The 14,323-nt window shown below is 44.3% G+C and overlaps 1 protein-coding gene across 1 annotated transcript in view; it reads right to left on the bottom strand.

The window, feature by feature from the left end:
- Positions 1-930, bottom strand: part of TGFBI (transforming growth factor beta induced) — a 35,662-nt gene extending 34,732 nt beyond the window's left edge. The window contains exon 1 of the mRNA XM_032776093.2: positions 769-930. Within this exon, the coding sequence (XP_032631984.1) occupies positions 769-890 (122 nt within the window). The 5' untranslated portion in view covers positions 891-930. The remainder of the gene's footprint in view (positions 1-768) is intronic.
- Between the last annotated feature and the right edge of the window lie 13,393 nt (positions 931-14,323).

Genomic DNA, 14,323 nt, shown 5'->3' with positions numbered 1-14,323 from the left:
ACATATTAGGTGGCAAATAGAGGTGGCTTACACATTTGGAATTTCTGATTTCCCATTAAAATGTTATGGTCAATATTTTTCAACAAATTATTTCCTACTTTGGGGGCACAGAAAGATTAAACTTGTCTATAGGTGACAACAGTACATCCTGCAGTATTTAAGTGGTTAACTCTACTGGAGATGAGCTGACTTTTGGTGTCTCTGCCATTGTTCCAGGTTGTAGATGATGTGTTCATCCTACCACACTCTAAGTTTCAAAAAGTGTGCATACACACACACACACATATACAGGAAATGTTACGTATGGGTGTGCATACACTCACTTGAGAGTCCTGATTGATGACAGGTAGCATCGCATTCGAGTAGATTTCGTTGTATATTTCTAAGTCTGATTGTATCAACACAAATGATTAAACAGACTAAGCAGCATCTACCCCAGTCCTTGCAAACACAGGGGGATAAATAAACCTTGCCCCCTTAACTGTCGAAGGCGGATCGTTTCCCTTAGAGTCGCGCTGTCTTGCGGCTAGTCCTGTCTCAGGGACAGAGGCAACTACCTGCACCTGGGACGGAGGCTGCCCTGCCCTGCAGGGATGAATCAATGAGCACGGGCCTCCAGCCCACCCATCGACCGCCTGGCGGAACCTGGCGCCCCGGGACTCTCCAGCCCACCCAGTCCCCCCGCTCGGGGCCGGCAGAGGAGCGAAGTGCGGAGCTCCCGCATCCCGGGCTGCAGACGCGCGTCCCCCGGCCCGGGTGCCGCCTTACCCGTGCTGCCGGCCGCGCAGCCGGCTGTGGTGCAGGACCTGCTGGTAGGGGCTCCTGGCTGCCCCGGACAGGGAGACCCCCAGAGCCCAGGCCAGCGCCAGCAGCAGCACGCCGCGCTCCATGGCGCGCCGCGAGGACCGTACCGAGCAGGCGGGGAAGTGAGAGCCCGGCGGGGCGGCCAGCCGCGGTTAAATACGGGACCGAGCAGGGCCGGGCTGGGGGCGGGGCCGGGCCAGGCATTGGGATCGCGCTGCCCCCGCTTCCCCAGGGCCGGGGAGCGCAGCTCCCATCCCCATCCCCGCCGCGGCCAGAGGGAACTGCTCTGGCAGAGCCCCGGGCAGGGAAGCAGGCTGCGCCCTCCGCCTCTGGCAGCCCACTGAAACCGGAGCGGGAGCGTTCACACAGCAGCCAGCGAGGAGGGAGTCCTGCTCCCCGAAGCCAGCGGAGAGGGGGGAATGCTGATCTAGCCCGTCTCCCTCCCTTCAGCCCCTGCCCTCTCCCTCTGGATCGGCTCCTCCAGCCCACGTTTCCCCAAGCTACTCTTCCATCCCTCCTAAAGCTTGTCCCCCTTTCTGTCGCTGCCACCCAGCTTCTCCCACCCGTCCACTCCTGGGCCCTCAGCACAAAGGAATGGCCAGCACCCCCCTCCCTGCCCACTGAGCCCCAGCTGCCAGAACCACCCCTGGGGGGTTATTTTTGAATTACCATCATTCTGTCTTGCACTCCTTTTACCCTTTGCTTTTAGCCATAGCAGATAGATGTTAAGGTTGAATGGAAATACATTCCCAATCGACTTTCCATGCACTCATATATGAATACTCTAGAAACAGTCCTATATGAACCTGCACTCATACAAAGGCTTTCATACACATTTTTCAGCTAAGCAATGGCCAGAAACGGCAGCTGCTTAAAAGAAGAGAGGAATTTGGTGCGGCTCAAGAGGTATCACCAAGCCAAACAGAACAAGCTTTCAGCAATAAAAACATTATTTGGAGAGCTTTTTCTGTGGTAAACAAATCTCAAGGCTGGAAGGATTGAACTGTTTAGATCATAAATATTGTTGACATTTTTGTGTGAGCTGCGTAGGATGAGCAGGAGGTTGGTGGCCACTTCAGGAGAATTTCTGAAAAACGATTCCAACCGATTTCTGGAGAAGTAGAATGGAAAACACTTAATTAGGATCAACAGCCTAGAATTAACAAGTAATACATGGTTGGCCATAATTATTGTCCAGTAATCCGGTAATTATAAAGTACATGCAGTCAATATAGCCACATTCATTTCCAGAAAGTATTTAATCTCCCTTTAACTTTAATCTTTGTTGGGAGTAGTGCTGACATCAAGTGCTATGTTTTCCCAGATTACCCTCAACTTTCATTTATACAGAGCTCATTCCATATAGTGGCACCGAAGAATTTTTGAGGACTTTTCAGCCTCTGCTTGTTTTAACTTCAGTGGAGTACAGTCTAACAAATGAACAAATTGATGTGGAAGGCCATTAAATAGTCATTCATTTATTTTATTCTTTGGACATTTGTAAGATCATGGAAAATTCCCATCACCATCAACAGGTGACAATGGAAATTAGAAAACACCTTAGTACCTTTGCAGACTAAACAAACAAGGTAAAACCAAAAATCGAACCAGCCAAATGAAACCATAGAGCAGTGGTTCCCAAACTTGGGATACTGCTTGTGTAGGGAAAGCCCCTGGTGGGCTGGGCTGGTTTGTTTACCTGCCACGTCCACAGGTCTGGCCGATCACAGCACCCACTGGCCGCGGTTCGCAACTCCAGGCCAATGGGAGCTGCAGGAAGCAGCACAGGCAGAGGATGCAAATGGAATTTGGGGCTAAGTTTGTCCCCTGCCAATTCCTCATCCCTTCTACCCTTGTTTCTTAGTTTCATCAATCTTTTTCAGCTTAGAGATGGTCCCCTTAGAGATGGTGATACAGGAGACCATTCACCATTCCATAGGGAACTGACTGTGTATGTCCTCATGCTGTCAAAATGCATGAGCTGGAGACAGATGATGCCAGCCACAAGTCAAGACTGATTTATTTTGTTATTTCAGGAAACACAAAGCAGTTGTTCAAATTCTAGTTCCCGGGCATGTTCCCTTAACAAGACAAAGTCTTGTGGGTGGCAGAAGATCACAATGTGCCGTGGGCCTCATCCTGCACATAGTTAGTTCCAAGTCAGTGGGACAACTCATGGCTGTAGGCTTGCTAGGGTTTGCTGGATTGGGCTCTAAACCACTTTAGTGTTTGATGATTCATATACTGTGATATTGCACCAAGCAGGGTGAAGTGGACCAAAAGGGCTGGCACTCTACTTTCTTACGCACTCACCACACACATACCTACTCCCCTACCCATTTGACGGGTGTAATGAGGCCTGATCCAAAGCCCCTTAAAGTCAATGGGAAGACTCCCCATTGACTGAGGTGGCCTTTGAGACCCATATCTTCAAAGGTATTTAAGTGCCTAACTTCCATTGAAATGCCTAAATATATTTGAGGATGTGAGCCAGAGACATCAATCAGACCACTTGCAAGAGTGAGATGAACCGTATTTGGCTCTCTCTTTAAAATTCTAGACCACAGATATTATTACACTGATGAAGGTTAAGTACAATATTCACATTGGTAATATTTATATTCAGTATTTGATATTTAATGTCTTATCCTCTTACTCTCCCTGCTCCTTTCTCTCTCTCCTGTTTTCCTTATTAATATCCCTCTTCTGGGGCCCCCGCCCCTTTTCCTTTTTGTTTCCTTTCCTTTTTATGTCTTTTTTAACATGTACACACACACACACACACACACTCACCCTTTGCGCCTATTTTCCTGGCTCCATATGTTAAAGATATTGCAGATGCCCTTCTGCAGCAAACTCTTGCTTTCACACCTGGATCAAGCTATAAAAGGAAACTGATTAGGATCATATAATCCTAGTAAATTTCCCTTTCCAGACAGCTCCCTATGATGTATCCAGAGTTTGCTGAAGGAGGAAACTAGCTAATCCTAATTTCCTTTTGCAAGCGCCTGACACACACAGCCTGCTGCAAATGGGGACTTGACTAGCTTTATGCCCCATGTCTTTCAGATCCATGGCTATAAAGCACCATGTAAGTGTAAAGCAAGTGTAAAGTGTAAAGTGTAATTACATAGAGTAATACTGAGATCAGATATCTGTTCAGTATGGATGTTGTAGCAATATTAGCTTTCTTTACAAACTCTGAAAAGTCTGCAGAATAATGTCATTTATAGAAAATGCAACCTGTTCTTAGGAAGTATTTGAAATATACATTTATAGTTAATAGCGTTAACAAAATGTTACGGACTAAATAAAGCCATTCACAGTTTTGGTCAGACACGTATGTAATAGTAGAATGAAAAATGGGGAATAAAACCAAACCCAGAACACAAACCAAACTGCAGCACATTTTGTTTAGTTAATTTAACGCCAGTGAAAGATGCCTGCATAAAGCCCTGAGAAGTTAAACCCTCTAACAGAACAGAAACATCATGAGCAAAGACACTACAGACAGCTAGCACTTCCCGGGGCCCAGCTCCACAATGGGACTGAGGAATTGTGATGCTGAGCATCACGGCAGCTGGAAAAATCACATGAACACCACCACCATCCACCAAAAGCCTGCGTGAGGCACATAGGCATCTATGAATGAATGGGGAGAGTTAGGTCCCATAGACTGGGGAGCCACCTAAGCTAATCAGTGGGAGTCACCAACCAGAGTGGTGTGTGTTAAGCCGCCTTCCCCTCAGGGAGACAGGCACCTAAGTCTAGGGTGCATGGGGGCACCCACCTCTGCTTGTAATTCATGAATTGGAGGAAGGTAGGTGCTTGGTGGGGCCTGACCCAGAAGGTGTGCTCTGAGACCACCTACCTCCATAAAAGAGGCGGAGGCTGCAGGTTGTGGCAGACCCTCCAGTCCAAGTTCCCCCTTCTTCCTGATTTGAATGGTGATCCGCCACCTCTCAGGTAAGTGCCCTAACCACAAGGCGATGACGTTAATCTGAGTTTGTCACTGGCCCAATCACTATTTAATTATTTAATTAAAGGGGAACTTCAATAGACGAGATTGAAGGAGCCCCACATCAGACTCTACCGTAGCTTGTCATGGGAGCCCACACCTGAGAAGTGGCCAATCCCTATTCAAATCCTTTCTCCCTCTCAGGTTGGGGGACTTGAACAAGGGGTCTCTCACATCTTTGGTGAATACCTTATCTACAAGGCTAAATGTTATAAGGGAGGATCCCCAACCATCCTGGTGCTTTTGGGCCCGATCCAGCATGAGGCCTCTACACATACCAGTTGGATCGGATAGCCTTATGCCTATCTTTCCTGGTTTGTGAATTGCTCTGGGGCTTAGGCGGGAAGTAGACACCCAGATGCCAAGAGTGAGGCAGCATTGCACATGCTTAGGCTGGAGATAGATGCCCACAGGCTGGCTAGAGTAAGGCTGCAGTTTGCCTGCCCAGGACTCAAAACATAAATGCTCAGTAAGTTTAGGCATCTACTAGGTGAGGCAGTAGCTGAGTGGGAGTTCGGTAGATCACAGTGGTGCCCCAAAACTGGACTTAGACAACCTGGGATTTAGGTGCCTAAGGGCCTTTGTGGCTTGCACCCTGAAAACTAGCAGCCTCTCCTATTAGTGTCTTCACCATGAACTGTACCGATCCCCTTATGATGGATTTAAACACATAACCAAGGCCCAGTCCTGCTTGCTTTACTCTCACAAGTAGTCTCGTTGTCTTTAGTAGTGATGATCCATTACCAAGGCAACATAAACCCTCATTGTTAAATAGATCCTTTTAAAAGCAACTCAAAATAAATTACATAATATTATTTTCCCTTTTCAATTTTCTTTCCAATCATTGAGGGAAAAAATATTCTCTTAAGCTTCGTCTACACTTAAAAGTTTTAGTACTACAGCTATTTCAGTTAGAGGTGTGATTTTTTACAAAAATATAATTCTGGTAGTTGTGGGGTAGGTACATTCCGTCCCGTGTGCTGGGTCACGTATGGTGAGAAGAGGGGAAAAAACCTCTATAACAGCCAGTTAGTTTCTGTGTTCGTAACCCTGATTATAAAACATGGCAGTATGGCTTAGTGGCTGGAGTCAGTAAAGCAGCCTTTTCTCTCGGGGCAGCGGGGCCTAGTGGCCAGAGTCAGTAAAGTGGCTTTTCCTCTCAGGACAGCAGGGTCAAATGGTCAGAGTCAATAAAGGCATCCCTTCCACTCAGGGCAACGCAGCCTAATGGCCAGAGTCAATAAAGTAACCCACCTCTGTGTGATTTCATGGCCGATTGGTGAAGTGGGGTGCTGCTTAGAGGTGTGTGGCACACAAGTAAGAAGACTCAGGGCCTCCCTGCTCCCCCAAGTCCCAGCCCAGGGCCCTAGCGGGGGTAGGGGTGCTCACCACCGAGTCAGTGAAGATCCTCCCAAGACACATTGACTGATTTCTCCGGTGAGTGAACCGAGCAAAGTCTAAGCCCCCTGGGCTGCTTCCTACCCTTTCACTCTCGGTGAGGCTCCACAATTCCCTCAGGTCTCTGGGGTCCTCAAGTGGCCTAGCTCCTGCCGGCGCAGTCCCTTATCTGGGCTCATCAGGAGGCCTGGAGTCCATCTGGAGCTCTGTGTGCCGTGGTTCTGTAATCAGGGCCTGTAGCAACTCCCTGGAGAAAGCCTGCAGTCCAAATCCTCCCCCTTAAGCAGCCTGCCCAGACTAAGTTGGGCTGCTTCCTTTTATACTCCGCCTCCAGGCTGAGCATGCGCAGCTGAGTTGAGGGTCGGGGCTTCCTCTGCCTATAAAGCAGAGTTAACCCTTTCGAGGATGGTGTGGGGTAGGTACACTTCATCACATCAGTAAAAACTCTAGTGCGGACACAGTTATACCAGTATAAGGTGACTTTTACGGGTAAAGTTAATCCTCCTCCTGTAGAAATAGCTATATCAAGATAAAGCATCTTTATACCAGCTTAACTACATACACAGCAAGGAGATTGTACTGCTTCAACTATATCGATATGGTTAAAGCAATACAAGTTTCTAGTATAGAAGAGGCCTTAAGGACTATTTAGGGTTGACTCTGACCAGCTAACACATATTTAAAGGTGCTAAGCCATATCCAGACAAGTGCTTAGAAACTGATAGCTAAAATGTTGCCATTAATAAGTTTTTAACCATACTTATTTTCCTGGTCTAAATCAGTGATTCTCAAACTTGGGCCGCCGCTTGTTCAAGGAAAGCCCCTGGCGGGTCTGGCTAGTTTGTTTACCTGCCGCATCCGCAGGTTCGGCCAGTCATGGCTCCCACTGGCCGCGGTTTGCTGCTCCAGGCCAATGGGGACTGCAGGAAGCAGTGCAGGTGGAGGGACGTGCTGGCGGGAAGGGTAAACAAACCAGCCCAGCCTGCCAGGAACTTTCCCTGAACAAGTGGCGAACTGGCTTTGAGAACCACTAGTCTAGAGAGGCCACTAGCCATGCATTGGTATATTCAGCCTCAGTGGTAATTATTATCCAATATTCTTCTTCCTTTTGGGGTATTATTGTGCCTGCTTTGATATCCCCGATACAAACAAATCACACACATGAAAAATAGACAAAAACTTGCAAGAACAAGTATAGAGGCTGGGCTGGCTTTAAAAATCTGGTCCTTTATCTGTTTTTCTATTTTTTTCCCAGCATCTGAGATAGGTGATACATTAAAATTATTTAGCAATGTCATAATGTAACGGTACTCAAGCTCTATTCAGAGGCTACAGGGCCTCTTACCCACTCTACCTCATATAGAATTACGGGGGAAGGACAGAGAGAGATTGAAAACAGTTCCTACCAAGCATTTCTAGGGATCATTTGTTCTCTTTTCTTTCTTATTTTTCAATTGCCCTCACGTTTCAATAAACAGACTATCAAGAACCTAAGGAAAATATACAACTCTATACCCTGAATCTTGTATTTATTTGGATTTAGGCCTAGCAGCATAAGCAATGGAAAACTCCATGGCACCATGGGAGAACATTCCACTTTGAGAGGGGAGTCTTCAGACTTTACAATGGATAAAAGAAAGTTTTTTTCTTGGCGCACTGCAACTGATTTAAATGTTTGATAGATGCCCAATGTTAATGCGGTAATCTGCTGTGGTTGGCTGTAGGCCACTTTCAGACGTAGCAATAGAGTAAATTTTCAAGTGTTCTGAGCCAAACTATAATAGACTGTTATTTTGGGAGGATAAAGTTTGAAATCTGATTTCTTTTATTTTATTATGATGTAGTTCTATTGCCTGAAAAAACGAGATTTATTAGCTTTAATTAAACTACAAGATGCTGAAAATTCTTCTGAAATGCGAGGAAGATAATCATTTCCTACCAAAAAGATGCACAAACTATGCTGTGTCAATAACTTGAAATGGGCTTTAGCCAGAACACTGCTTCTGCACTCCTGCTAACTGTGGGTGAAATCCTGGCCCCACTGAATCCATGGCAAAACTCCCACTGAATTCAGTGGGTCCAGGATTTCACCCTACGTGGCCTGGCTAGGACTCCAGAGTCAAATTTCAGAGATGGGATTCCACAGCTCAGCATAAGAATTTCCATGTGGATTTTTAGGGAGACAGTGCTATACATAAAAGCGTTTCCCCATCTCTACCCCATAACCGCATAATCCCCCTACCGCCCCACAAAACCCAGAGGGCTTTATTTGGTCCATAATTACTTAATGGTCACAAGACATCTTCACAATCACCTGTTTCCTTTCCTTCTGGATATATTTCACATGGAATTATTGAAATTAGAGATGAAAAAGAGCTATTAGATCATCCAGTCTACTATACTTTTGCCAGAACAAGAGTGTTCCCTGCTGTACATTCTCCAATGTATTATCCAGAGTTTATGATTACATTTATGAGGTAATCCAAAAGTTTTATATAAACCATATGGTCATATTGAGAAACATATTAAAATATTCTGAATTACAGAGTGATGTTAAGTCAAGAAACTGTTTGGAGACTGATATAGCATTACCACATAAGACAGCATTAAGGACCAGCATGTTTTGTTCAATTTACTCCACAGTAAGAGAGGAAAAGTTACTTCTCAGAAGAAGAAAGAACCTTGAATTGGGAGATACTTTGCAGTGTTTCTGGAACTTAATTTCCAAGAACCTCATATTACAAACATTCATGCACATTTTAAACTTTATTACCATGAGTAGTCCCATTGACTTGCACCTATGAGTATTTGCCTTTATTGCATGCACGCAAGGAGCAGTAGTAAAATGAACGTTGAAGGGGGTAACAGATGTGAAGAGAAGATAGATAGCCAATGACACTGAAACATCAGGGCACTGGTTAATAATGATCAAAGTGTAAACTTGAGCTTCTTTGATTTCTTTCATTGGATCAGAAACCACGTCATGTACATCTACCGGTTTTGTTCATATGGTTTCCTGAGTATAATTGTGCTCATCAGTCTAGTCAAGGAGTACTAAACCTCACTGATTGGTTTCACCCACACTATCATTATCTGTTAAGTGTTCTGCTCAATAACGTTCTTTTCCACCTTGCTATGTACAGACAAGTGTCCTTGGCTCAGGGAAGGGCTTGAATGTGTCCTCCTCAAGGAGACATCATCAACTTCCATCATGAAAAGGCTGGCTTCGATTTTCTCCAGATCATCCCTCCTGACTTTTATCTTCATGCGTAGCATGTTAATGTACGTCTCGTAGCGGCCCTTCTGCAGAGGTGAATGGAACAGGACAAACAGCTGGGTAATAAGGAAGGAGTGTTGCAAAGATGTGCTGAGAATGCTGAAGGTATCCAAGAATGATCATCCATCACCTGCATACAACAGTGCACTGGGTGAACCCTGTTGCTTTCAGGCAGGGGGATGACATGGATTGACTCAATCTTGTGGTATATAAACATAGTGGGAATCAAGCAAAGAGTGGGATCGTTGCTAATAACAATATGCTTATTCTATGCCCAATGTACAATAAGCTTTAACCTATCCATATGTAAATATACCAATACTGGTATAAAATTAGCCAGTAAACATAACTGTTTGACTCTCTGACTTTTTGTGATGGTAACTACAATCTGTAGGGGGAAGTATTAGTTTGAATCTGATTTTAGATTTAGCTGTGTGCCATTAACTGGTTCACGATTACCCTTAAATAGTGGCTTACTCTCATATTAGTATAAAAAGGAAGGACTGCTCCATTTTCCTTTTGCGCTTCATATTTAATTTCAAGGCTAGATTAGGTCAGTTTTTGTGGTCCCTCGTAACGTGTAAGTCCTGCTGCACCTTGGACCACCTTCACTGCCTTTGCTGGACCTTCATAACCTCTGTGAGCTGCCCAGACTGGAGTGCCATGCTCCCAGGGTGACATTCCCTTGTTTGATGAGTTAACTGATACATAGTGCTGGCTTTCTGCATAGGGGTGAAGTCCAGATAAGGATGAGCCATTCTTCACCCTAATGTCATTCTCAAGGGCACAGTACTGTTTTCTATCCCAAGCCCCTTTGGGCATCTTTAGCTACTGCTGCATGCGGCTCCATCCATCAGGGTTTTCTTTACTCAACCTTTTCCCAGGTACTTTTTCTTAGAGGACTCTGTAGTTTCAGAACCCATCATGTAAGTGAGAGGTTTAAGTCAGGGTTTTCAACCATGGGATATGAAGAGGTGGTCTACAGGGTACATCAACTCATCTAGATATTTGCCTCGTTTTACAACAGGCTCCATAAAAGGCACGAGTGATGTCAGTACAAACTAAAATTTCATACATTGATTTGTTTATACTGCTCTATACTATGCACTGAAATGTAGATACAATATTTATATTTCAATGGATTTATTTTATAATTATATGGTAAAATGAGAAAGTAAGCAACGTTTCAGTAATACTGTGGGTGTGACACTTTTGTATTTTTATGTCAAAAGAAAAAAAGTCACATTCAGTTACATCATGTAATGGCAGACAGCTAAAAAGGGACAAGTTTTTAAAGTACTTATATACCAGTGCTAGAAGTCTAAATAATAGGATGGGTGAACTAGAGTGCCTCATATTAAATGATGATATTGATATAATATCATGAATAGAGACCACAGATACTTGGTGGAATGAGGATAATCAATGGGATACAGTAATACCAGCGTACAAAATATACTGGAAGGACAAAACAGGTTGTGCTGATAGGGGAGTGGCACTATAGGTGAAAGAAAGAGTAGAATCAAATGAAGTAAAAATCTTAAATGAACCAAACTGTAGCACAGAATCTCTATGGATAGTAATGCCATGCTCTAATAATAAGAATATAGCAGTAGGGATATATTACAGACCACTTGACCAGGATGGTGATAGTGCCTGTGAAATGCTCAGGAAGATCAGAGAGGCTATAAAATAAAAAAAACTAAATAATAATAGGGGGATTTCAACTATCCCCATATTGACTGGTTACATATCACCTCAGGAAGGGATGCAGAGATAAAGTTTCTTGACACCTTAAATGACTGCTTCTTGGAGCAGCTAGTCCTGGAACCCCAAGAGGAGAGGCAATTCTTGATTTAATCCTAAGTGGAGCACAGGATCAGGTCCAAGAGGTGAATATAGCTAGACCGCTTGGTAATAGTGACCATAAGATAATTAAATTTAATATTCCTGTGGTGTGCAAAACACCACAGAGGCCCAACACTGTAGCATTTAATTTCAGAAAGGGGAACTACACAAAAAATGAGGAGGTTAGTTAAACAGAAATTAAAAGGTACAGTGCCAAAAGTAAAATCTATGCAAGCTGCATGGAAATGTTTTAAGGACACCATAATAGAAGCTCAACTAAAATGTAAACTCCAAATTAAAAACTATAGTAAGAGAACCAAAAAAGTGGCACCGTGGCTAAACAACAAAGTGAAAGAAGCAGTGAGAGGCAAGGAGGCATCCTTTAAAAAGTGGAAGTTAAATCCTACTGAGGAAAATAGAAAAGAGCATAAACTTGGGCAAATGAAGTGTAAAAAATATAATTAGGAAGGCCAAAAAAGAATTTGAAGAACAGCTGGTCAAATACTCAAAAAGTAATAGCAAAAATGTTTTGAAGTATATCAGAAGCAGAAAGCCTGCCGAACAACCAGTGGGGCCACTGGACGATCGAGATGCCAAAGGAGAACTCAAGGACAATAAGGCCATTACGGAGAAACTAAATGAATTTTTTGCATTTGTCTTCATGGTTGAGGATGTGAGGGAGATTCCCAAACATGAGCCATTCTTTTTGGATGACAGATCTGGAGAACTGTCCCAGATTGAGGTGTCATTAGAGAAGGTTATGGAACAAACTGATAAGCTAAAGAGTAACAAGTCACAGGATCAGATGGTATTCACCAGGGCTGGCCTTGCCATGAGGCGAACTGAGGCAGTTGCCTCAGGTGCCAGACTGTGGGAGTGGGGGGCACCACTAGGACCCAGAGTCTAGAAAATTGTGTCTGCTGCTGGTGCATATGCATCTTCTCTGCTCTACATACAGAGATGGAGTGCTGTGCTGGAGGAAGGAGGGTTCAAGACACATAACAGGCAGGCAGGAGAAAAGGTGAGAGGGAATAACAGAAAGCAGCAGGAGCTGCAGGGAGAGAGAGGAGGAGGAGCCTCTTATGTACCTCTCTAGCACCCCAGGAGCCTGGACTGATTAATACCAGTTTCTCAGGGACATTCCTGTTTCTTCTGCTTCCCTGAACCCACTTGAGGAGAACAGGCAGTCAACTGAAGTAGTAGGAGCCAGATAGGTCCTTAAAACACTGATACCTTCCCTCATTCAGGCCCTGCTACCAGCCTGCTTATTTCTTCTTTCAATTGAATGTTGAGTGCCACTATAGCTGGCACAGAACAGCAGTCATGAGTAAAAGACGACAATGCCCTCTGGGGCAGCATTCAGAAAAAGAAAGCAAGCAAAGGAAGCTTTTCTATATAAGCAGGGAGGCACTCTGAGATACATAGACACAAAATGTTCACGGTGAGTCTTCTGGCTCCAGTGAGGATGTGAGTGGTGAGGATGATGTAACCATGCACATTCCTGAAGAAAAGTGTAGATCAGAGAAGAGTGTGGTGGAGGTGCAAGAAACAGCTGCTGCTGAGTTTAGTTCCTTAAGTCTAGATGATCCAGGACTGTGGACCCACTTTAGCTTGAGGGACTTCCTTGTACTGCATGGGCCACAGAAAGTGAAAAACTTATGTTCTCCAAAGACAATGAAAAGAGAAGTCTCCATCCAACACATTACTGGTGTGAAATCCCCAATGGTGACAAAGTGGAGAGGCCATGGCTTAGGTACTCAAAGACCCAGAATGCTTCATACTGTTTTTGTTGCAAACTCTTCCAGTCTAATGTTCCAGCCACATTGGGTTCTACAGGAACAAAGGACTAGTAAAATCTGGCATGCCATTAGAAGGCAGCAAATCACCAGAGAGCATTCCATAGGTGGAAAGAGCTTGAGATGACACTGTGCTTAAAGGCCACCAGAGATGGTCAGCATCAAGAGAAGATTGCATCAGAGTCTCTTTACTGGCAAAATGTTCTGAAAAGGCTTACTGCCATTGTGAGAATGCTTGCTACCCAAAACCTAGCAGTATGTGGCACTTCAGATCAGCTGTATGTGCCAAACAATGGAAACTTCCTTAAAATTGTGGAGTTGATGGCTGAGTTTGATGCTGCACTCCAGAAGCATCTAAGAAGAACCACCACCCAAGAAATGTACAAACACCACTACTTTGGAAAAACAATTCAAAATTAGATCATACAATTACTGGCAACAAAAGTCAAACAGAAGATTGTGGCAGATCTGAAGTCCACAAGATATTACTCTGTTATTCTGGACTGCACACCAGACATCAGCCATAAGGGACAAATGACTTTAATGGTGCGTTTTGTAACAGCGGACCCTAGTGAAAGTGTCCCTGCAATAGTGACTGTTAGAGAGCATTTTCTAGAATTTATTGACATTGATGATACTACAGGAGCTGCTGGTATGACAAATGTGCTTCTTAAAAAGCTGGAAGATATGGGAATTGTGATAGCTGACACGAGAGGTCAGTGCTATGATAATGGTGCCAACATGAGAGGAAAGAACAGAGAAGTGCAGACACGGATCCGAGAGTTAAATTCTTGAGCTTTTTTTGTCCCATGCAGTTCTCATTCATTAAATTTTGTGGTCAGTGATGCAGCATCAGCTTCTAGTGAGATTGCTGAATTTTTTAATGTAATTCAAAGCATCTGTGTATTTTTCTCTGCATCAACTCATCAATGGCAAATTTTGAAGCAACATCTGGGAACATCCTCTCTGACACTGAAACCACGGAGGCCACACAATGGAAAAGTCGAGTGGAGGCGATAAAGCCTATCAAACATCAAATTGGGAAGATAAATGATGCCATAGTTGCCATTACGGAGGATAATGCTATGACAGGAACTGTTCATGGGAGAACAGTGGCAGAGGGAAATGGAATTAAAAGAAACATACATAACTTCAAATTTCTGTGTGGCTTAATGTTGTGGC

The sequence above is a fragment of the Chelonoidis abingdonii genome, chromosome 7 (assembly GCF_003597395.2).
Source record: "Chelonoidis abingdonii isolate Lonesome George chromosome 7, CheloAbing_2.0, whole genome shotgun sequence".
NCBI lineage: Eukaryota > Metazoa > Chordata > Testudines > Testudinidae > Chelonoidis > Chelonoidis abingdonii.
The sequence above is the reverse complement of the archived record's forward strand: the minus strand, read 5'-3'. Positions and strand labels throughout refer to the sequence as shown.